Source organism: Grammomys surdaster, unplaced genomic scaffold (genome assembly GCF_004785775.1).
Source record: "Grammomys surdaster isolate TR1022 unplaced genomic scaffold, NIH_TR_1.0 126121, whole genome shotgun sequence".
Classification (NCBI taxonomy): Eukaryota; Metazoa; Chordata; class Mammalia; order Rodentia; family Muridae; genus Grammomys; species Grammomys surdaster.
This window is the reverse complement of record NW_021620929.1, coordinates 5,517,539-5,542,329: the sequence shown is the minus strand read 5'-3', so window position 1 is coordinate 5,542,329 and position 24,791 is coordinate 5,517,539. Positions and strand designations below refer to the sequence as shown.

At 44.6% G+C, this 24,791-nt stretch overlaps 1 protein-coding gene across 5 annotated transcripts in view; it reads left to right on the top strand.

Moving 5' to 3' along the window:
* Tenm2 (teneurin transmembrane protein 2) overlaps positions 1-24,791 on the top strand; it is a 939,787-nt gene that overhangs the window by 816,678 nt on the left and 98,318 nt on the right. For all 5 annotated transcript variants that reach the window (XM_028756460.1, XM_028756459.1, XM_028756458.1 and 2 more), the window contains one exon: positions 23,053-23,199. In XM_028756460.1, coding sequence (XP_028612293.1) covers positions 23,053-23,199 — 147 coding nt within the window. The remainder of the gene's footprint in view (positions 1-23,052; positions 23,200-24,791) is intronic.

Below are 24,791 nucleotides of genomic sequence, written 5' to 3'. Positions count from 1 at the left end.
AAACATATTTTCATTGTAATCAGGAAGAGAGAGGCCTGTTTGGTCTTTGGTGATAGGACAAGGCACTGGCAGTGTAATTAAAAGCTACCAGGCAAAGTTTCCCTGATTATTAAAACCCTGAAGGGGAAGTCCATACTTCCCCCCCCCCCCCGGCAGTAACTAAAGAATTCTCTAGACAGCCTCCGCCTTGGTCCACGGTGGCATTGGTTTCTTTCTGTTCTCAACTCACTAGAGATGCAGTTGATTCCCTGGGCCAACAAGTATCAAGGACAAAGGTCAGTTCAGCAGAGACTGACATACTTTGCCAAGTGAGCTGGGATAGTAGTCAAACCGAGGCCAGTGGTGACAAGAAACCTTTACAAACTGTAAGAGGGTGAGGGGAAATCCTTGGTCCTTCCTACACATGTTGTAAGACTGATAGACCCAAGTTGTCTGAATCCCACAAACCACCTCACACAGTAAGAACTATTTGCATCAGTTACATCACCTGCCCAAGTCCATGGCTCATCCCAACCGCCAGGTCCTTTTCCCGCTGATACCAGCAGGGGTTTCCAAAGCTCCAGGGGAGTCACACATGTATGTATCTAACCTTTTCAGATCTCTCTAGCTTGCCCCCTCCATAGAAATCCTATAATATCTATAGAATGCCTATAATATCTTCTTCCAGGAAACCATACAGTACTGCTCCCAAGGCTTTACACTAGGGACCGCCAGGTATCTTCAGTCCCAGCATACCCTTAGAGCTGCTATGAACTCCTGTTGTACTTAGTCAGCATTCTGCAACCTTAGCAGCTGGCCCTAAATTCCTCTGAGAGAATAGTCCTTCATTTCTGTCTTCAAGGCGGTTGGTTCCCTGGGACAACAAAAATCAAGAACAAACTATGTCACTCCTGTGTCACAAGGTTTTATCACAGGCTAGGTATAGAATCTATAGCTATAAATAGGACCATAAGGTCCTATTTATATACCATCTGCAGTTATCTTCAGATGTGTCAATGAACAACAACAACAAAAAAAAACTTACAAATTCTTTAAAACACAGCCAGTCTCTGAATGCCAGTTTAGACTCAGTCAAGAACTCCTCTCAACCCAGTACCCTCTCATTTCAGTCAATGGTTGCTTCTATTTTCAGAAATGAAAAACTGCACATGAACATGTCCCTGAGATCTCTCTTTCAACCTGAATACATTTGGAAAAGAGTGGGGAAGCACCTACATACACCTACTAGACCCCAAGTTCTGAGCAGTTTCTAGACAGGCCTCTTAAGCTACTCACCCTAATGTGCATCAGACCTAGCGCTATGGTGTTCAAACCACCCATCCCCTAAACGCCATTCTAAAGAAGGACAGGCTAACTCATATACTAAAGAGAAAAAAAGTTCCATAAAAGTACTGTCTTAGAGAATTTAAAAAGCTAAGACTCCCCAGCTTAGCAGTAGCAATACCTAGTCACACTGGCAATGATGTTGGTTAAAGCTCGGCCCAGGAGGAGGTCATCTGTCTAAAGCTGTATGCAAGTGATGGGCTCTGATAAGTGTGAATTGCATTTCTTTATTTTTGAAATTATGTTTTAAACTTCAAAAGGGATTGCCAGACGGCCCTGAGTAGGTGTCTAGAAATAATGCCAGGGGGTGGAGAGACTGAAAGATTATAAAATAATCACCTTGAAAGCACAGGGGAAATGTTTGTGCCTGATTTTATTCCAGTAAGTTAGCAAACCACCAGTGCCTCTAAAACACACTCTCTCCAGTAGCGTGAAAGTTAAAATGTGGCTTCTGCATTACAGAGGGTGTCCCAGGCACCGGGCCCTGTGGTTGTCTGTTCTCTGTGTGTATAAGCCCAGGCAGCTCACCTAGCACTGATTATTGTAGTTTCCCTGAGCAAGGGGGGAGTGAGTGAAGATATTGGAGGGAATATGAGAAAGTGGTTCCTTTCCTATTAAACCAAAGAATGCAAGCAGGTCAAATGGCATCCCTTAAACATGTCGCTCTCAAACTTCTTGCCATCCTTTAAATAGGAACTGAATTAACTTTTGATTTGTGTATAATGAGGCCAAAAAGGATCCGTATTCATTCATTCACTGACCTGCTCTATGTGGGTCTGACTTTTAAAAAAAAATGCATTCATATCCTAGAGAAAGCTAGCCCAGGAAACAGTTGATCCCGAATTAAACCATTTGCAATGCATCACACACACAAGAAGCCACTGCAAACTGTCACTATCTCACACATTCGGTTTGTAGAATGTAACATCTCTCTGCTGTTAACACCCTCAAACAACACTTTACTATTGTCATCATTTGTGAGTTCAGTGGTTGGGGAGATGTAGGAAGTGTGTATAACATCACCTTCAGAGAGGCCTGGCTCTAAAACTAGTTCCTATCACCTGCCACTTGGATGACTTTTGGCAAGTCATGTGTTTTGAGTGAGCTTTGATTCTTCTCTTCTGTAGGGTGAGGATGGTAATGGCTGCATCCTGCTGTTCAGGAGACTTAATCTGTGGAGAAATATATAACAAGGTGCTCGGTTGTCCATCAAATGTTAGCTTCAAAATTATTGACACCATACCTTTGTGCTTTTTATCTCAGCTTCCCAAATATGTCCTCACAAAGTGCTGAGACCAGCAAAGATAGCACATGGCTATGCAGAGATAGAGGCTCAGCATCCCACAAAAAAAAGTTCTTAGAGATAAACCTGAGGTGTTAACATGGGTGTCTGCAGCCCTCTCCCGTTTCACTATCCCACGAGAAGCTCTCTGGGTCACATGGTTTCTAATCCTTCTAATAATGTGGACACACATAGCAAACACAAATAAATGGGAAAAGACAGGGATGCACCAAGAATCCCACCACCATTTGCAAGAACGTGAACATAAGCATTTGACAAGAAACCATCCATGCGCCATGCATGCCGAGTCTGAGGTCCCTATTTCCCAGGTCTAGTTGAGCTGAGTGTGATAAGTATATTCAGCGTTTATGGAGTGCCTAATGTATTCAGTACCATGCTAGATGTATCCAAGAGACCTCACTCAGGGAATAGCTCCAGAGTAACGAACATGGAGAATGGTTTGTGAGGAAACAAGTCATAGACCGTAGTACTTCCAATCTCACCTGTCCTTTTGCCAACATGAGACTTGACTTTCTTCTAACCCAAGGTCCCTTTCCTGGCACTTCTGGCAATAATTTTTATGTATTCTCCAATATTGAACTTCGTTTGTGGCTTCCCTAAGAGATCAATCAACGTAGGGATGGAAGCCTTAAATTTTGAAGACAGGTTTGAGTTCTTTTGTAGCACAGTGCTTCTGCAGAATGGAAAGTTGGGTCTCAACCATATCTCTGCATGGAGATGACTCCCTAGTAAGTGTTAATATTTCCTCAATGGAGGAAGCTCAGCTAAAGTAAGCAGAGTTGGTAACTCATTAAAATTTGATTTTCCCTCCTATCCTTTTTTATCTCTTAATCCTCCATATATGGCACAACTTGTTCTGTTAAATAACACTCATTAATTAAATCTCATCTTCTCCTAGCTATATCTATATTTTTATTTAGTATGAAAACCTTCAAATGCTTATGATCTAATTTAGTTGGATTACTGCCTGCACAGCTCGAAATAAGAAAACTTTGAGCTTTTAGGGTGGAATTACTGACAAGGGAGGGGAGAGAGAGAGAAAGCAGGCTCTTCTCATTTCTCCCTTGGTAAAGATCGGTTGGGTAAAAGGAGCTGGCCTAGATTTGGATAACGAGGCCACTACGCATTCAGGATCTTTGTTGACTTAGGGAAGGGAGGGCATAACTAGGAGAGGGAAAAATAAACTCAGGTATCTTCCATGAACAAGAAGCAGGAGCCACGTAAGTGAGCACATTAAACGGGGTGTAAGTACAAGAGCAAGACACGACTGATAAGTGCCCAGGCTCTAGAGGGCAGGCACAAGCCAGCTCCAGGTATGTTGCCATGTAGAAATGGAATCGTCATTTTCCCAAAATGGCTACTTTATTCAACAGATGCCAAGAGGCAAGATTGTTGTCTGTTCTCCCAATTTTCCAATGTTGGCCAAAAAAAAAAGAAAAAAGAAAAAAAAGAAAGAAAAGAAAAGAAAGAAAAGTAAAAGAAAAGAAAATAGAAAAGAAATGAAAAGAAAAAAGTCAATGCTATTTAAGCCATCCAAATAAGAGTGGGGGAACCAATGGAATGCTCTTGTATGGCCCTCATGTTCGCCTCTAAGGCAGGGGTAATAGGAATTAGAAAACATCATTTACCTGGATTGAGACTGGGAAATCTTCGGCTGCTTTTGTTTGATATTCCAGCCATGCTTGGCGATTGGTTTACGCTGATGCAAGTCTCATGCCCGTGGTACAATGGTGGTAATTTGTACTTACATGGTGAATTTTCTCCAAGGAGCTCAAAAGACTTTGTGTTGCCTCAGTGCACCTCGCAGAGAGCAGCAGCCCCCAAACACACAGTGAGCAGCCACAAGACGTATTTGACACAAGACTAGCTAGGTTGACTCACTGACTCAAACCTATGGTCTACACCATTGGCAACGATAGCATTCAAGGACCATGAGCAGACCTTCTCGTGGCTACTTCCTTTGCCACGTTCTTAGCTTCTTAGCTTCCTCCCATCTATTCCGATCGAGAGCCAGCTCCAAATCCCAACGATAAACACAGACAAACCAGTGCCTGATTCCTGTTGTGCGTATGAGTGTGTACATGTCTGTGTGTGCATGCATGTGTGTGTGCCCACCTGACCGCTCAAGCAGACCCAGCATGGTACATCCACACCATTGCAGCACGTCTCTGCCCTTGTCATTGGTCCAATGCCATGCTCGCAAATGCTACTCTTTTGAGTGTTCAAGACCTAGAACTTCCACATGGGATGATGCCACAGGGTTCTAGATATCTCTGTCCTGCTAAAGGAGTCTTCTATTCTGTGCTTCTTGGGTCCCCTGTGTCTCTCTTTGTTAGACTGGCAAAATGACACGTATCATCTCATGCCTTCTCCAGCTACAGTGGATTAACAGAAATGCCCATCAAAATTAGGCATAAGGGCCCAAGAGGCACAGTGAAGGCTAGGACCAGAATCCTTCTTGTGTTGCCTTGGTTAGGGTACCCAGCAAAGTCAGACTGTTCCATGAGGACTGGAGCTATCCCACAGTTATTGTCTCCCCCTTGGCTGTGATCAAGGCCCTTTCCTACCCTCTCCCCTCTGCTTCCTGGGCCTACGTGCTCTGTCTACTCTACTGAGGGGAATTCCTTGGGCTTTGCAGGCATGACCCAGGGAGAAGACTCCAGTTCAGCAGTGTAAACCTGTTGATAATTTTCCCGGGACAGCACAGCACAAGTATTCTACATTTTCTAGATTGCTTGCTCTTCCTTCTAAATTGTCTCAGATCAGGCCACTGATTCCTGGGAAACACTCCCAGCATGATACTCTACTATGATCATTCATACCCTCTGCATGCAGGCATGCCATCAGCATCCTCCAGAGGCAGGCAAAGAACCAGGGGAACAGCTGGCCATTTGGAATGCATGTGTTGGGGAGGTACTAGGCTCACTGGAACTACAAAGGCTGACATAGCCCCTGCTTCCCAACTGACCCCCACTTCCAATCAAGACACTCTTCCACAGAGACAGGTGGGATGAAAACATTCAAGATCCGCAGGGAGTAGTGTTAGGGATGGAACCAAAGACTGATTAGGCTTCCAGAATCAAGCATAAAGCATTAGCTCTCCTCAGGAAATCAAAATCAATTTTAAAGTTTAAAAGGTACAGGGATGGGAAATTATCCGTGTCTTTATAGACATGGGCATATCAAGAAATAGCTGTTTGCTACCTTGGGAGCCATTATGTCACCATGCACTTTCTAGTCACGTGCTCAGAACGAAACTACTGAGGCTCTAAATCATGTCAGGGTTCTCAGTACCCTCCTTCGTCAGGCCTCTAAAGGTTCCAATGTGTCTACCATAATTGATACTTTTGCATCCGTCCATGCAGCAATAGGCATTGTAAGGGACCCCTCTGCCATAGCCCGAGGGTGCATACATCCTAGAAAATTGTAAGGTCAGAGAAATCACACTTTCCCAGTGCAGCCAAATCCGTAAAAGCCAGTTTTCAGACTGTTGGAAAGAGAACGCTAGTCCAAGTCCACCAGCCTTCAGGTGAACTTGACTCCTGAAGCCAACGAGTGGCACTCGGGGATCCCCAGACAGAAAGGAATCATTAGAGAGTTTGGCTGATGAGGTTATTCCCATGAGCCTCTAGGGTTGCAGGCAAAGCAGGGGTGAAATTCCACAAGAGCCAAGCACCTGCCAAGACCAGACGGTCTCTTTCCATCGCCTCTAAATGAGCTCTGTGCTCTGAGGGTACCCTTAACCCTGCATTCAAATTTCCCTTCCATCACCAGTGAGATTAGGTTATGCTAACTAATACAGCTTTAAAATATTTTTGAGCAGTAAAAACAAACGGTTGCAGTGGTATAAAATCAAATCTTTTAGGAGACATTAAAATATTACAGATACTGATCACCACAAAGGAGAAAGCCACAAGCCAAGACTTTGAGGGAGAAGGAGGCAGAGGCCCTGCAAACACTGTGAGGCTGGTACGTAGAGAGGGTACTTAAAGCCAAGCCAGGATAACTTCACAAGCTAAAAATCACACACTGGTAGGGTGCTGCCTTTGAATTTCTCTTCCCTCACAATTTCTTACTTTGTCCCTTTCTATCAAAACCTTGAGAATACCTCTGGCAGAGTCTGGTTCTTTGGTTTCACCAACCCTAGGACCAGGCAGTACAATGTGGGTTGGTTTTAGGGGGGAGGAGGGACTAAATTATCCCTTGCTTTGGAGCCTGTAACACAGCAGGTACCTAGGGATTGCTGGCCAGCCTTGAGATTCCCTGGGAATGTGCCCTTCCCCCTTTCCCAGCATCTGATTCATTTAAGACAGAGTGAAAGAAAAACCACATTGTATGCAGGAGAATAGCTGGGGAAGGAATAAGAAGAAACCAACGAGTTGGCTTCAAAAATATTGTTTCTCAGCTGCCAAAATTACCCATTTATTATTTGAAGCTGGCTTCAAAGGTGGGCCACCAAAAGGACTCACTGGGTAGATCAGGGGTTTCTCCTGAATTTGAGGGGTCTTTCAAGCTTGAACAGAGGACTTTTTGTCTAGGGTCTAGAGTATACATTCACAATGGAGGTAGTATCACCTCCAACAGTGAAAAATGCTTCAGAAGGGGGAGGCAGAAACAACTCAACTCTCAAATGTAAAACATGTATGTGATATGTCATACAGTATTTTAAAAAGAAGAACAAGGAGAAGAAATCAAAAGGTTTGAATCTGGTAGAAGAGACAGTTTCTAGAACTTCCGAGGGAGTTCAAGGAAGTGACTTCAAAGAAGAGGCACTGTCGATGGCCACACTTTCTGCCACTTCCTTCTGCTTCTGCTCCTATGCCCCCTTTGCCAGCTTAGCTTTATACCACATCAGCCAAGAGTGAAACTGCAAAGAGAGCTACAGTGTTTGTTTTGTCCCTCTTTTTTGATCTACTAACTCAACTGAGTTTCCCATCTAGAGTTTACCAGCTAACTTACTGAGTACTTAGCCACGACTGCTGAGTTCTTTGCCATGCCTACCCCCTTCTAAACGCTGTGTTGACCTTGTGAGGTGGAGACTCTTAGTGTGCTGTGGATAGACGAATGAACAGAGCAGCTGTGCTCCGAACCCCACTGACCACCTCGGATCATGCCATATTTTGATCACCTGCTTTGTCCCCAGGTAGGAGCAGCAGCCACAGGGTTTCTTTTTCACGAAGTCTCACAATTTGATCAGGTATATGGGTACCAGGGAACCATTCTCACCTGTTGGTAAAGTCATCCTTGGCAAGAGGGTGCCGTTGGGGATAACACCCATGACCTTAACCAGTGTGCTCCAGGCTAAAGAGTGCACCAAGTAACTTCAGAGTCTATGACTGACCGGCTGTCACTCCACGTTGGCACAATTGGCCAACTCGCCTAAATTCAAGTTGACTTTTCTATCAGAGTTCACATTTCTACCAACTTTTCATTAAATTAATTATTCAAAACAATTCAGAGTTAGCGTTCTCGCGGCAACTGTAACTCTGCCGTGACTAGATTAAGGCGTAAATTGAACAGCATGTTTTGCAATAAAGTTAATTTTATATTCACCAGAGAACTGAGTTATAGTTGCTGTGGGAACCATCATTTTGAATCTCTTGACTTTGGTGCATTTAAATTCTCTGCCACAGCACTGCGCACAGGAGCATATTTTGCATGGACATTTAATTTGCTTCAAATCGTGGCCTGGCTACCCTGAACTTGGAAATCCTGTCAGAAACTAACATCACAACCTTGTGATTTTTCCCAGTCTCCTTCCTTTTCCTGGTACCTATGACACTACACAGAGAACTAGCTAGGGAGCCAAAATGATTTCCTGCTTTATCTTGAAATTGCCTGCTTGGGGGAGGTGACTTTCTCTTTCGAGGCACCGAGGCTCGGGCAATGTCAACTAAAGCAGGCAATGTCATTGCATTTATGTGCAGCCAGGATTCTCATCCAAGGGTATTTTTGGATCCGTGCTGTATTATTCAGTACACATGGGGTGACCTCTGAAAGTTCCAAGTCCTTGCATTGCATGTGCCATTAATCATGCAGGCATGCACAGCCATATATCAGAACTTATTGGTGCTCGGGAAAAGCTAAGCAACTTTTCCCACAACCACATAAAACGCAGGCATCTCTAAATCAAGAAGCATTGTAGAGCCTCCCTAAAAGGTACGTTCAGCAGAACTGTAATAGAATACAGGCTTGGTCCTGGTGGTAAGAGATCAGAAGCAGGTGCCAAGGCAGAGGCAGAGGCCTGTTCTGGGGTGCAGAAAAGCAAAGGAAGCAAGCTCTGAGATAGTTAGAGATGCAAGCATCTCGTCTACAGGGATTATTGATTTTTGTAGCTTTATTGGAGAAATCAGTCATGCTTTCTGCCTCCTGAGGATCGCTCCACTGCAGTCTGGGAGTATATATGTGTGGCAGCTCTGCAGGTCAGCAGCTGAGGAGCAGCTCCCATTCACCCGTTCAATTATCCATTTAGCTAGAATGTGACTTAGCAGAAACAGACTGCTGTTTTGCATGTGAGAATGTATTTGAAAAGAGGGAATTTAGTTTCTCAGTAAACGAGAAGATTTCAAAGAGGGAGCTTGCCTTTCTGGGGGTTGGGGGGTGTACTCATTATGCAAAACTGAAGAATAGCACCTAACAATAGCATATGCCAGATTGTGGGAATTCTGAAGACCATTCTCTACTCTCTTGGGAAACAAAAGCCTCCTTACTCCCTCATCCTGCGGCACCCTTGCGTGTGCGCTTCCTGCTCAGAATTATTGCAAAGCTTGTACACAAACATCCTGAAGTGAACAGTGCCCCTCCCCCATAATCCTTTAGCTGATGCTAAATGCTAAGTTGGGAGAAAGACACAGTCACAGAATTCAAGTAGTCTCAGAACCAACTTCAGCTGGCCTGGGTCACTGGAAGGGTGAATGACAGATGAGTCTGGATTGATGACTAAGGTGGGTGTGGGAAACACTGTGCTACTCAGAGGAGGGAAAAGGGGACTAAAGAAGAGGAAGAAAGATGGAAGTGTTTTTACTGCTTCTATGCCCAGGCAAGGTGTACTGCAAGACAAGGTAAAACATACCCTGTCTTATGAATTCATTTGTCTCCAAGTGTTCTCAGGATTTTGAGGGATTGATGAGTAAGGAAGGCTTGATGTATTAATGAATAAATATAGGAAGCAATAGATAGATGGATGGATGGATGGCTAGGTGGATGGATAAGATAGGCAGATAATAGATACATAGAAGATAGATAGAAGATAGATAGATAGATAGATAGATAGAAGATAGATAGATAGATAGATAGATAGATAGATAGATAGATAGAATGATATAGAGAGAGGTAGGTAGATTAACTAGATATAGATGATTGATAGATATATAGAATCATATAGAGAAGTACATGGATATAGATGATAGATGTATAGAATGATAGAGATAGACATTATAAATATATAGAATGATAGATAGATAGATAGATGATAGATAGATGATAGATAGATAGATAGATAGATAGATACATACATACATACATACATACATACATGCATACATACATACATACTAGATAGGATGAGTCAATCTAGCCCTAAAGGATAAACAGAACACAAAGGAATTAAAAAATCAACAATGATAACACAAAGTTTTCTGGTAATGATCCAAAGAGACCCAAGAAGAGGCAGATGAAGCTAGCTGAATAAGAATAGCCTCTGGTCTAAAGTCACTCTATTAAGAATGTCACTAGAGCTGTTGGAAGTGAGACTGCCCTTCCCGACCCTACAGAGCCTCTGTGACCCTGTCATTCTGTCCTTCTTCTGCAGTCCTTCCTATATGTGCTGTTTTGAAGCAAGATATTCCCCTGTTGTGTTTATCCTTTGTCACCAGGTACCTTCTTTAACATGGCAAGTGACTTTGAAAGTCAAGTAAAATCACGACAGAGACCCAGTTCCTCCCCACCATCTATTACTGATTCCCAGCTGGGGATGTGATATGCTTACATCATCTGGGGCATGTTTGTATCTCCAAAGATCTTTCTTTCCAGAGAATAGGGTGGGAAAACCTACAGGCATCTATCTGTAAATAGCTATGGCAGAGTCACAACTGTTACTAACCAAGTCATGGATTACCCAGTTAACTCCTTGACTTCTCCATGGCCTACCTTCTAAAATTTCCTGTCAACCACCTAGTACAAAGGACAACCTTATACTTCTGCTTAGCCTCCCCTTGATGACAACACCACATACACACATACACACACACACACACACACACACACGATAGCCACCTTCTTTTCAGAATAAAACCAGTATGTTTAGAATAAACTGTACAGCTATGCCCTCCACTGACTCTGCTCTGGCCAACTGGACATTTGCTATCTCTGTGATACTCAAGCATTCTTCTACCCCAGGGTCTTTGTTCTTTCCAATGTCTTCTGCCTGAACTACTCTTCTCCTAAACAGTTATAATGCTGGTTTTCTCCTGTGCTTGACATTCTTCATTCATTTGTCACTTTGTCCACAGGACTTTTCCTGACCCACTGATTAAAAAAAAGAAAAATAGCTCACAAAATATTTGTTGAATGCACTCATGAATCTGCTGCACAATCAGCATACTGTCAGCCCTCAATAACCATGCAAGTGGTCTGGTATTTCTCCCTCAGAAGGCCTCTTCCTTTGGTTCCCACATGACAGTCTCATCAGGGGCTGTAAACAGAGCAAGAGGCAAAACCATATCACCATGAAGCCACTTCCGCTGCAGGATCTTTCTAGTGCACAGCCTGGTTCTCAGCTTCAGTGACTCCATCTGTCCGTGTCCACAGATGAGCCCTCTCCTCATACCCTCATACTTACCCAAATTTGCATCTAACCCCAAAATGGCAATTTATTTATTCCACAGTGAAGAAGCCTTACTGTTCCAGTATCTTCTCTCCCTAAAGGGAACTCTACATGGGTAATGAAGTTTAAAATCATAAGTTTGTTTAGAAAGCAAGGAATCAAACAAAAATATCATTACTCCTCCCTTTCCATAGAGACCTTGTTTCGTGACCCCAGAGAGTACCAAAATGCCCTTGTAAGATGACATATTGTTTGCATATAGCCTTCTCTAGGCATCTACACACTTTAAATCATCTCTGGGTTATTCATCATACCTAATGCACATAAGTGCTCTATTAAAAGTTGTAGACCATATTGTTCAAGGAATAAGGGCAAGAAAAATTTAAACATGTTTGGTAAAAGTGCAAAATGTTCAAGGCAAGATTGGTTGAGTCTGAGATACAGAACCCACAGATTCAACTGATGACATGATAGGATAAGGCCATCCTCTCCCTAGAAACCTACCAAGCTAGAGAGGAACAAAGTCTACTGGTCTAAGTTCAATCCCTCTTCTACCACTTGGAGGGCAGGTGACCCCACTCACTCAGGTTAATTAACTCCAGTGAGCTTCAGCTATTTTGGCCCCATGTGATGATGATATGTATTTCCTATGGTCCTTGCAATGGCTTGGTGAGATATACAGGATGTGGATTGTTGAGCTAGCACTCCTAAGTGACAGATGCCGTTGCTTCCCTCCCCTACCCTTCATGGGGCAGGGTGTATTTCAGAATGGACCTGAGTCTCTCTTTACCCCTCAGTGACACCACCTCATCCTGTTAATATACTGAGTTGTAGGTGAGGTTTCTTACCCTGTGATCCTTAAGAGAATTTAAGAGCTATGCTTCATGTGATATCCATCACGGGGACATTTTACTCAGGAAATTCTCCAAGAAGTTACTTCACTTTTCTTGTTTCTTTCCAAGTCTTTACAAGTGCTTCCATAGCTCTATCGACTAAGTCCATCCTTTTTGTCTGGCTATGTTTTTCTGCTTTTGAAACAATATCTTACTGGGTAGCTCAGGCTGGCCTCAGACTTGAGACCCTCTTGCCTTGGCCTTTGGAATCCCGGAATTACATCTATGGCCCCCCACCCAATTCTGTTCCTATTTTAAGTAATAGGATATGCCCCCTCCTCAGCACCAATCCATGTGCTGATGAAAGACTTTCCTGAAGCACGTAGACTTTGCTGTCCCTGTTGGAGAATCACTCCAGTGATAAAGACAGTGGTAACAGCATCTATAGAGGAGGTTTACCACAGGCCATAGTCTCTTATTAAACCTTAACAGCTCGAAGGCATCATTACTTTGCAGGCTGTGGTTTTGTATGGTATGAAGGGCTTATGCACTTTGCTTAAAGGTCATGCGACCAAAGTTAGAGCCGAGATTCAAACTGGCACAGTTCAGACACAGAACCTAAGTGCAGCTGAGCCCACCTCAAAGATTCCATACCTACAGATGCAACCTAACTGCAAACTGGGAAGAAAAGTGCATCAGAGTTGTATACAGATGCCTTTCTTTTCTTTCTTTCTTTCTTTTTTTCTTTCTTTCTTTCTTTCTTTCTTTCTTTCTTTCTTTTTGTCATTACTCCCAAATACCAAGCAGCAACTACCAAAACAGAATTGATATTAGCATTGTCTTAGGTATAAGCCATATAGAGATGATACAGGATATTCATGAGGATTCTGTAGGCTACATATAAATACTACACTGCACCATTTCATATACAGGCCCTTGAGCAGTTGAAGATTGCTGGTGTCTGAGACAGGCCCTAAAACCAAACCTTGGTAGATATTGAAGGATGAATGACTTGTATTGTCCCAGGCTATCCTGATGTTTTAGCCCCAGCAGGCATATCCCGTGCAACATATAGACATATTCTATAACTCTGACCGCTTCCTTATCTCTGGAGACCTTTATCTCTGTAGTCAACTTCTGCCTTCTCGATGACCAGTCAACACCCCTGTCCTCACTTGCTCCCTCAGCCCACCATCCTCAATCCCCCAATCTCACTTCCCAACCTCAGCCATGACTCCAGGTTACCTGGGACTCATGGTTCTTCTGAGATGCACTTCAGTGCCCAAATGTGGCCATTCCTGGGCAAACTGGGATGGCTGCTCAGCCTAATGGAGAAGAGGTCTATGGAGCCTGTCCAGAGCCCGAAGTCCTGGCTCCCCGACTGTCTGCCTCTGCTACTCTGGCTGTATTACTTAGCTTCTCCATGCCCCTACTTTCTCATATGTAGAACGGGAGTAACAGTAGTACCTACACCAAGGTTTATTGTAACCACACTGGCTGACCTCATGTATGAGAAGAGAAGTGCCTAGGATTGTTGCTCCCGTGACTTGGTATCATAGTCATGGTGTAGAATTTGTCCTAAGATCTAGAATTTCAGTCCTGGGGTAGATTCTTTGCCTGGACCTTTTAACGTCTCTAAGAACCAGACATTTCATATTTTCTTACGTTTCTTGAAACTGTGCTGGATACAGTTACAAAAATGGCAATTGATTGTTGGCCTGATTTTACATTCGTTTGAAGAGAGCCATCAACCCTCCAGGAGTAAGAAGTCCGTGCCCGCAGGCCTCCTAGGTGTTATTTGTATTTTTATGACCCTCCTGTGGCTATCAGGAGACTCAGTGGGTGTAGAATTGAATGGTTAAAAATAACAAATAAGAAATCAAAGGCATGCCTGCCCCTATTTCCATACCGGTGGGTACCACATTCATTATTTGCTGGACAGCCGTGGGAATGAGCGGCACAAGTTAAAACAACTTGATCATCTTCCAAGAAGGAAATTAAAGCTCTGGCTCTCTTCTCATCGTCATCCCTGCCTTTGTGTGACACTTGTCACCCTCTTAATCTACCTACGTGCCTCCTCTTCTACCTCTCTGGGTGCTCCAGTCTGTCTCTTTCAGTCGGGAGCTATCTGCATCTTACAGATTTTGAGGCAGAACTCCATACTGGCGCGCCAGACACTGCCCCTGCCACAGCCTGGATTTGGACTCCGTGCAGCAAGCAGCTGCTGCTTCTGCTGGGGAAAGGATCGTCCTTCCAGCGCTTGGGGCGTGGCCTGCGGGAGGCTTTTCCTTTTACCTGGCTGCTGAATCAAGGGCATGATAAAACAGCAAAGAAGTACAGCCTAGGTTTCTTTTTTCTTTCTTTCTTTTTTTTTTCCATGAATTCATCCAACAAATATCTTTATGCTAACCACTGGAGTGAGCACTGGGAATCCAGCCATAAACAACAGAGCCAAAGTCTCTCACTCGGGAGGCGTTGAAGAGCTCAGGAAGGAGGCCATTAAACCACTGGTTCTTAGCCTTCATTGTGTAGTGGAATATCCTAGAGAGTTATAGAGAAGAAAAAAGAAAGGGCTGGGAGTATAGCTTGGTGGTGGAGGACTGCTTAATGTAAGCAAGGCCCTAGGTTCAATTCCAGTACCAAAGGAGGAAAGAAAAATAGGGGCCGGGGAGGTGGCGCAGAGGATAATTCTCATGCTGCTCCGCATTTGGGGTTCAAACATGAGGACAAGAGTTCAAATCCACAGCAGCCACATAAATGGCCCGCCTGCAATCTCAGGGCTTGGGAGACAAAAGCAGAGGATCTTTCCCTTGGAGAGAGCTACTTAGCTAGACAAACAGAATCAGTGAGCCAGATTTAGTGAGCAACCATGTGCCTCGATATACAAAGTGAGGGGTGACCAATGAGGGTACCTCACGCCATCCTTTGGCCTTCACGTGTATATAAGTACACCCTTGCATTCATCAGCGCATGCATGATGCACACACATCTCTACATACACTCTACATATACATACGCGTGTAAGAAAGAAATGAAAAAGCGATAGAGAAACACAGAGATACTGGTACTGGGCTCTTCCCTTCAGGAAGGTGGAGTTTTTTTTTTGTTGTTGTTGTTGTTTTGTTTTTTTACTGGCTGAGTCAAATGGAAGGATGACCAAGGTATGTGCAGCCAGGCTGAAGGCTGCTACTTTCAACAAAGGCTGAAAGATGAGAGGTGCCAGCAAGGAAGGGATAGTGCTATAGAGGGGGTGGAGGTTGCTATGGAGGGGTAGGGGTTGCTATGGAGGGGGTGGGGGGATGGGCTGAGCAGGAAGTCAGGAAAACCACCCCCTGGCAGGATGGTCCTATTGAGCCAAAATGAATGGCATTGCTAAGGTGGATAGGGTGGCCTTAGTCTAGGGAGAGGGGCTTTGAAGAAGCTCCAAAGAAGGATCCATATTCCAGAGGCCTAGAGGCCTTTGAGGTCCTGTTTGGGGCTCAGGACTTAATCCCAAAGTGATGCTTGAATGGCAGGCTCTGGAGGCATGGGAGGGCTCGTTGTAAGAGAGGGTAGCCAGTCTTCCCAGATGGTGACTCAGCACAGGAATGAAATCCAAGCACAAGCTTTTCTTGCTGAGGCTGATCCTGTGAGTGTCGGGGACTGTAACCCTACAGTAGAAGCTATTCTTCTTCTAGCTCAGGAGAGAAGCTTCTGGTTCAGTAGTGAAGCTCCCGTACGATCGTCAGCAGTCTTGTCACAAATTAGTGTGTGCTTTGGCAACATTGACATGTGGGCTCCAAGTCCAGTAACCAGCACCCAGCATCCTCCTTGGATGGATAAAGTGGAATCACAGGCTTGTATAGAACCCCAGGCAGCTAGAGGATACTGACTCTCCGGAATTCACTCAATAACTGACCAGGGATCCTGCTCAAAAAAAGCATCCCCCACTCCCACTATTGCCTACCTCCTTAGTTTCCTCCTCAGTAACTTTCTACTTGAAGAGAATTGTAATGTATTAAGAACCTGAGACTCCAGCACAGTTAGATGTGCCTCCTTTTGCCTTTTTTTTCCCCAAATGGGAAAGGATCCTCTTTACTTTTTTCAAGTTCATCACTTTTTCCTCGGCCACAGCTGAGCTTGCCGCACGCCTTTTCCCACACAGACAGAAATGCTGCTGATGGTGAGAATCCAGGTGCATCCAGACACGTGCAGCAGACAGCTGAATCCAAATTCCTATCATCTCTCGGCTGATCGGCTGTTTCTGTGGCCGCTGGCGTGGAGGGGAACAATTTCTGCCTTCCGAGCAAAAGCTACTTCCTCCTCCGCAGTAGACCGTGTCAAGGATGCTAGCTCTCCCTGTGCCTCACGTGGCACTGTACCTGATCCCACCTCTGCAGACCCTCAAAGATGTACAGATGCTGCAGAAACAGAGAGAAACATCTGCCTCTCAGTTTTCCATGTGTGCTGGCACAGCGGGGACAGCTGTTCAATTGCAGGTTCATGTTCGTTCCACTGTGTACCTAGAAATGGGATCCCCACACAGCTCCCACCTGACATGTGGGTGAACAAGGAGAACCTCGCTGTTTACCAGGGACTAGGAAGTTTCTTTGTCAAGCAGTCTTCTAAAAGCAGTTGCAGTGTTCCCCCAGACTATAACCCAGGGCACTCAAGTGTTACCACTGCTCTTTAGTATAAGTGACTGAACCACTAACCAGAATCCCAGCTCCTCACTATCCTCAACTAGAAAGAGGTCCAGAATAGAATGGCAGATTCTTACTAAGCATCTCCCCTATGTGCGCTGCTTAAATCCAGTGATGTGCAGTGCCAAGAAAACAGTAACATTTCAACAGTTTGCAGGGACAAAGGGGTGTTGTCCCTAGTTTAGTTAGCATTAAAAGCACAGTTCTTGGGGCTGGTTAATGGCTCAGTCAGTAAAGCGCTTGCTGAGAAGAAAGTTGGACTTGAGTTCTGATCCAGTGCACTCATGTGAATAAGCCAGGCAACACGCTGAACATCTATAACCCTGGCAATGGAGAGAGGAGATGCAGACAAGAGGATCTCTGGGCCTTGCTGGCCAGCCAGACTATTCAGAGAAGTGAGTTCCAGGTTCAATGAGAGACCCTGTCTCTAAGCACAGCATGAAGAATAACTGGGGAAGAAGACAGTCCATGTCAACCTTGGCCTCCACACAGGTACACACACACACACACACACACACAGGTACACACACACACACACACATACACACAGGTATACACACATACACACAGGTACACACACATAGGTACACATACACACACAGGTGCACACACATACACAGGTACACACACACACACACTGAAAATTTGGTAACTTAAAAGTGAACCTCTTCTCAAGAGAAAAGGTACATGTATTACACTTGAGCCCTTGAGCCTGTCATTTCTGTGGATTTTTCTTCTTCACCCAGCCTCATGTGTCGTCACTGAGTTTCAGGACTGGTGGTCATAGGAATGAGAACATCCAAGTATGTAACAAAAACACACACTGAGAACACTAGAGAAAATTCTAGTTAAAAAAAAAAAAAAACAACCTTGGATTCGTATAAGCTCTCTGGGTTTCCTGATAAGTGAGGAGAAGTGGCTTGTGTTCTGGGGCTGTTCTTAAAGAGCCTCCCAGTAATTAGAGTACCAGCAGCAACAACTGTATCAACACTCAACAATATGCATTCTACCCTTTGGGCACTAGTGATGCCCCCAACCCTGCTAAAACCTTCCTCTTGTTTATTTTGTTTCACATAACTGGGGTCTATCCAGAGTAAGTATTGTCATCGTCTAAAGTAAGTTATTCCATTAACAGACATTTATTGCCTGGCATGTGCCAACTCTCCTTCTAGGTCTTGAAGCTATATCAGGGGACAAGAGGGATAGAATATTGCCCTTGAAGATGTTATTCTGTAGAGAGAAACAGTACATAACATTAATTGAGGGGGTAAAAAGGCAGAGTTTTACAAGCAGGCTGGGCGCAAAGAGGTCTAAGATCATATGCATAGAAAGAGGCAGATTTGATTACAATTCCAGACCTTTCTGCCTCTAAACAAAGTTATGGTTTCCCCTCAGTTGAGGAAAAAAGACACTTTTCTTGGGGTTTATAGCAGGTTGTAATGGTCCTCTACTGGTCTCTTGAACTGAGCAGGCAGGTGCTATTTCTGAGGCTTATTTTGTAATTCGTGTTTATGTGTAGTTGGTCTGTATTCTCTCTTACCTTTCCTGCATTGTGGTACATCTTCTCCGCTCTGCTTACTGGAGAACGCTAAAAGCCCATTCATCCTTCCTTAACTTCCCAAACAGTATTAGCCACTTACGTCTACCTGTAAATTTCCACACAGTGCTGAACAAGTCTTAATGCTGTTTTAGACAATTGTTTTTATAATTAGAGCTGTCTTCAAGCCCATTTACTCTCCCCTTTCTTTTCTGGGCCCTAGACATTATTTTGCTCGTGCCTAACTTTTGTTTAAGTCAAAAAGCCTACCTAGCTGGTAGCTCTGTCAACAAGACCTTTCTCTGCTTCTTATTTTTCCCCCCAGTGATTGATATTTATACGAAAGAGGTCCTGGAAACTACTGGATTTCTTCTACCAGCCATGCTGATTTCCTTCATTCATTCCTGGCCATGCTTGACATCATTCATTCATTCATTCATTCACACACACACACACACCAACTATCCATTGAGTACTACAATCCCCTGGTAAATAAGTTAGACATGGTCCCTCACATGACAGGTGAACAACCCAATAGGAATGTCCAGCACAGCTGTTTAATCGAGCACTGAGAAGTTCTAGGGACACCATTCAAATTGTAGTTAGTGACAGAGGCCACAGGATATAACTTCCAAAGATGGACTCTTGAGATACATCCAGGCTCTATCCAACTGTCGCATTTTGTCTTGGCTCAGTTAGGATGTAAACTCAGCCATGGTGATTAGAGCTAGCTACAAGAGATTCGAGAAGCTGTGGGAGGGAAGGTTGAGTCCAAAGCTTCCATCTCAGGAATGGATGGGTTCGGGTGTCATTCATGGATCAAGGGAACAGTTTAGAGAGAACAAAAAGAAAGAGGTTGGATTCTTCTGACTAGGAGTTGCCCATGAGCGAACAGACAGGGATGCTGACGTGAGAACAGGGGTCCAGGGCTGGAGCTGGAAGGACTGGAGTTAAAACTCAGGCATCGTATAGCGGTATGGCTTTGGTTTGTGTAGCGATAACTGCATGCATCTAGATGAGCTGGAGATAGGACATGAGATGACAAAACCAGCCATGTTGCTGATGTCTTTGCAAGCTTTTCCTGAGAAGGATATATCCCTCAACCTTCTCACAGATGTTGGAGGAGATGTAGATGGACAAATGGAAATGAATCCTATTCATTCAACACCCTCATTGTTATTCTGAAACCAGGCCAGGCCCTGTGAACTTATAACCTACAACCCCATCTGAGATCTAATGAAGCCAGGGTTTTCAGTCTCAGTACTATTGACGTTTGAACCTGTGCAGCTCTTGGAGAGTGGGGTTAGCATCCTGTACCTTTAGGATGTGGAACAGCATCCCTAGCCTCTACCTATGAGGTGTCAAGTGTCAATACCCCTAAAGATGACAATCAGTAGTATCTCCAGACATTGCCAGACATCTCCCCAGAGAAAGGAAGGGAAATCTTTTATAAATCTTTTGTTAAGAACCACTGGTCCAGGGTCATGATGGAACCTGAAGGCCCCAGGCAGCCATCAGCTCTTTCTAGCTGAAGAAATAAGCATCCAGGAGCCTAAACCAGTCATTTAGAGGTAGGCACTCAAGGAAATCCAAGAGCCAGCCTGAAACTCAGAAGACTGCGATTTCTTGAATGCCCAAGTATGAGCCCATAAGCCAATTCTAACCTCAGTTATAGCATCCTCTCCAGAGAAGAGCTGCCACCTGATGCCCATTTACCCTCCAGACTAATTACTTCCTAGGTTTTGTTTTTCCTTAAGCAGCAGCTGGCTTTGCACTTTGCAAACACAAAGAGTCACCTCCTCAGAAGGCCACCAGCAGAATGAACTTGCGCTAGGGCTAGCTTGGGGTTGCCTAGCAACGCCACGCACCTACCAAGGCTGCTTTCTTCCTCTTCAAGCTAAAAGCAAAGTCCTGTCCATTAATTCCCAGCTGCCCCGAAACTTCTCAGAGATTTGCGAGCTCCTGCTGTTCGTGTTTTCATCTTCCTCGTAGGATGTGGCAAAAACTCGCTACTCTGCCCTGTTTACCTCACTTCAGTTGGTCAGAATGAAAAAGTGGGGGGGGGAGCCTCATTCCATAGAAGAGCATACATATTTTGAGCACATATCTCTGACTGACATGCTGGGGCTCTTGGCAAATTTAAATTTTATGTGGTGGACGTGGGTTTCCTACACAATGAGCCTTCCGTTGAGACTCTGGGCATGATTTCAGTGAGACAGGAGGCCTCAAAGTAGCTAAATAGCAAAGCATGCATACCAGAAACCGTGCTGAGTAAACGTTCAGAGGCCTGTCATTTAGGGCATTCTCTGTGATCTCTTCCCCCACACTCTGCTGGTGGTAACTGAGAGGCAGAAGGTGACTGCAGATTGACCTACCGAGATCTCTTTTTTTCCCTAAGAACTCATCCAATGTCTCTCAGGCTTTTCCTCCTGAGTTCCATTTTGCTTCCACAGACGTGTTTGTGGCACATCTCTGGAAGTGAGGAAGGCTTCCCTTGGAGCACTGTCTCAGGATGTGAGCAGGAGAGACATCAGTGGTTCTCCAGACAGGGCCACAGACACCTCATTGGTAAGGAAAGGTGCCGAATCCTGAGCTGGACTTTGTAAGGAGAGGCATGGAGAACAGGGTGTGTGTGTGTGTGTGTGTGTGTGTGTGTGTGTGTGTGTGTACTGCTAGAATTAGCACCAAGCCAGCTGCCCTGCTCCAGGCTCCTTGTTTCCACCTCAGCACAGCTGCCTCCCAGAGACTACCCCCAGAGAACTTCCCTGTTGGCATACTCTTCATTCTCATCCTAATCTGCACAGGATGGGAGGGAGCAAGCAGAGACATTTCCTAAAGCAGTCAAACTCAATTGTGGAGCCGCTGACCTTTCTCCTTAGGAGGGGTCCTTTAAACTCACACCACAGACACATGCGCAAATTAGGTTTCTCCACACCCACATGAGGGGTGTTTGAGGCAAGAGAGGCAGGATGCCGGTGAAGGCCTTCAGAATGCCAGGGAGAGATGCACACTTCGATTCACAGGAAGGTTCCAGATCAGTTAACACTGTCCTTAGGAAGCTCTCTGATCCCAGTCAGGCCTGCACTGGTGTAGTTTAAAAACAGATTTGGAAACGGAAGTGGCCACAGAAGGAGCGAGAATTTTCGGGATGCACAGATAGTTACTTACAGGGACCATTAAATTAATGGTCATTGGAGTATATTTAAATGAAGCAAGGAAATACACCTCCAACTGCACAACTCTATAATTTTCCCAAATGTCATTGCGGTGTACGTTCACAACAGGTAAATTTTACCGTATGTAGATTATGCCTCAATAAAACTGCTCCAAGAAAGAAAAATGGAATGGAAATTAAATAGATATTCTTCCCAGCAAGTAGGTCTTATGAGTGTGGGCACATACCCCAGATCACCTGCTTCCCTGTTTCACAAAGGGCCAGGATGGCTCAGCTGTCAAAATTTCTCTCTTCTGTTCACTCAGCTCCCTTTGTCCAAGCTCAGGGTGTGGGAGTCTATGCTACAGTTGCTGTAGATGCTGTAGACACTGGAGTATTCAAGAAATTAAATAGGCTGCTTACTTTACAACAGAGTAAGGAGTGGAAGGAAAGGAAGAAAAGAAAACCATAAAAACAAGAACTGCCCAGACTTCCCTGCCCTTCCCCTGTAGACACGGATATAGCCTCTGTCCATGTCCCCAATTCATGGCACCCAGCACCTACTCCTTCCCTGGCCTTTAAAATCCTGCTCTAGTTTTAAAACTACCATAAATAGGTGGTGATAAGCAGCCAACATTTTGGAGTGTCCCTTAAAGCTATTACAAGGATGAGAAAATAGCCCAGCAGAGCTGTCCAGCTCTTTCTTGGTCACAAGGAGCTCTTAAAAAATCATATGTAAATCTAGCTTTAAAATTCTACAAGATGGAAGGCATTTTGATTCTGGGCTGGTAGGGAATTTTTTTCCCCTCTTATAGTCAGAAGGCACAGAAAGAGAAAGAAAGAAAGAAAGAAAGAAAGAAAGAAAGAAAGAAAGAAAGAAAGAAAGAAAGAAAGAGAGAGAGAGAGAAGGAAAGAGGAAGGAAGGTAGAAAATGAAGGAGGGAGAGAAGAGAAATGAAGGGATGGAGGGAAAAAGGAAAAGAAGGGAGGAAAGGGAGGAAGGGAGGGTAGCTAAGGTGGGCAGCCTCAAGATATCACACATCATGAGCCACTGGCTGGAAATCACAGCCTAGCTAGTCCATTTGTCAGGTCAGCACAGGTGCAGTTGTCTGGGATGTGCACTGAACTCCCTCCCCACTTTGACAAGATTGCTCTGACCCCTGCACCCAGGTCAGTTATCACTGGGAACCCCCCTGCATCTGTGCCCCAACTCCGTCTTGCACCTGCATGTGTGGCCTGCTTCCCCCCCCCCAACTCTTTGGACAGCAGGTACGGGCCCCACTGTGAGGCTGGCCCAGTGGCTGCTCTGCAGGCTTGCTGCCCTTCTGCATGGCTCCCCTGCTTCCCCAGCGCGGCCTCACGTCCCTCCTTCTCATTCTCTCCATTTCTCCAACCAGATGGCTGCCCTGATTTGTGCAACGGTAACGGGAGATGCACACTGGGTCAGAACAGCTGGCAGTGTGTCTGCCAGACCGGCTGGAGAGGGCCTGGATGCAACGTTGCCATGGAAACCTCCTGCGCTGATAACAAGGATAATGAGGGAGGTGAGCAAGCGTCTTCTAATTCCCATCCCCTTAAGAACAGTGTTGTATGTGCTTGCGTCATGAGTCACTCTCTCCTGAAAGATCTCCTCCACGCTATTGTCCAGTGTTGTAATGCTTCCTTTGAAGTGAATATGGTAAAGAACACCTATAGGCCAGGAAGACACTTACAGACACAAGCTGAATAGACACTGAGGTTTGGTATTGGCTTTGGATTCTCAAGCACCCATCATTGCAGAGAGGTTCTGGCTATTACCTTCAGGATGAATGGTCCTGTCAGACCTTTCAGGGTGGCCAGTCATGGTCAACGGCAATGGTGGTGACTCACCCAGCACTGGTATGTCATGAGCCATATGTTCCTTCATCCTTATGGCCCTCTGAGACGTCACTTTGCAGGCAAGGCAACCAAGCAGTTCCATCACTTCTAGAGACAATGTAGTATGAAGCCAGGACCCAAACCCAGCTCTGGAACCAAAGTATGTGATCTAATCTGTGGTCACCTAGCTACAGCCTGTGAGTCAAATCTAATTCGTGAAGGAAATGAAAAAGTTTTTAACATTTTTCTGATGCCTGAAAAGTAATCTAAAGATTTCATCATATGGAAGGGTACATAAATTTCAAATTTCAATGTATTCACTGGTTTTTTTAAACTACTTTATTTATGCATAATTGATATATAAAAGGCTTACATACTTGATATGCACATGTTGATGAGTTTGAGTATACATATACACATTCACAAAAGCATCACTATGACCAAAACCATGAGCCTAGCCATCACCACTCAGAGTTCCTTCCACCATATGTATTCTTATTTCTTATAGGTGTGGTTGCCATCTGCCCTCTTAGCAAGTTTTAAGAACACAGTACAGTACTTTTAGCTATCAACACGATGCTTACAGATTAGCAAACCTCAAAAACAGACTTACCTTGTATGATGAAGCTCTAAATCCTATAACCCATACCTTCCTCTGTATTGAAAGATGGGAGTGTTCACTTGTCTATATTTTTAGTTTTTTAATATGTCATTTCATTGTGCGTGTGCATGTGTGTGTGTGTGTATGTGTGTGTGTGTAAGAGAAGGAGAACCTTTGTGCCTCTGCATAAATGTGGAGCTCAGTAGACAACTTGCAGGAGTCAGTTTTCTCTTTCCATCTTATGAATCCCAAGATCAAATTCAGGCCGTCTTCCTTGGAGGCAAGTCCCACTGAGCCATCTTGTCTGCTCTTGTTCATATTTTCTGTACAACTGTACCTTGTATTTAACCCTAACCACAGAGCTAAATGGCCATAACACAGTGAGGAATAACACAGCTATCAGGCCTCAAACATTCCCTCTGGACACTTGTCAGGATAGGTGTGCAAACCTCTCTTCTGCCATCCAAGCACTGACAGGGTTCAAACCCTACTTAGTGTCTGAGATCGCACATGTGCAGGCAGCATGGCTGAAGAACCACCACTGTTTTGAACATCTGTGCTGATTGTCCTGGAGCATGTTTCTGTGTAATGATAGGACTCCCAAGAGAAGTTGTGTGTGGATCATGTGCTCTCTTAAGTTCAGATACTTCATACTGTTGATAATATCAGTGTAGACTC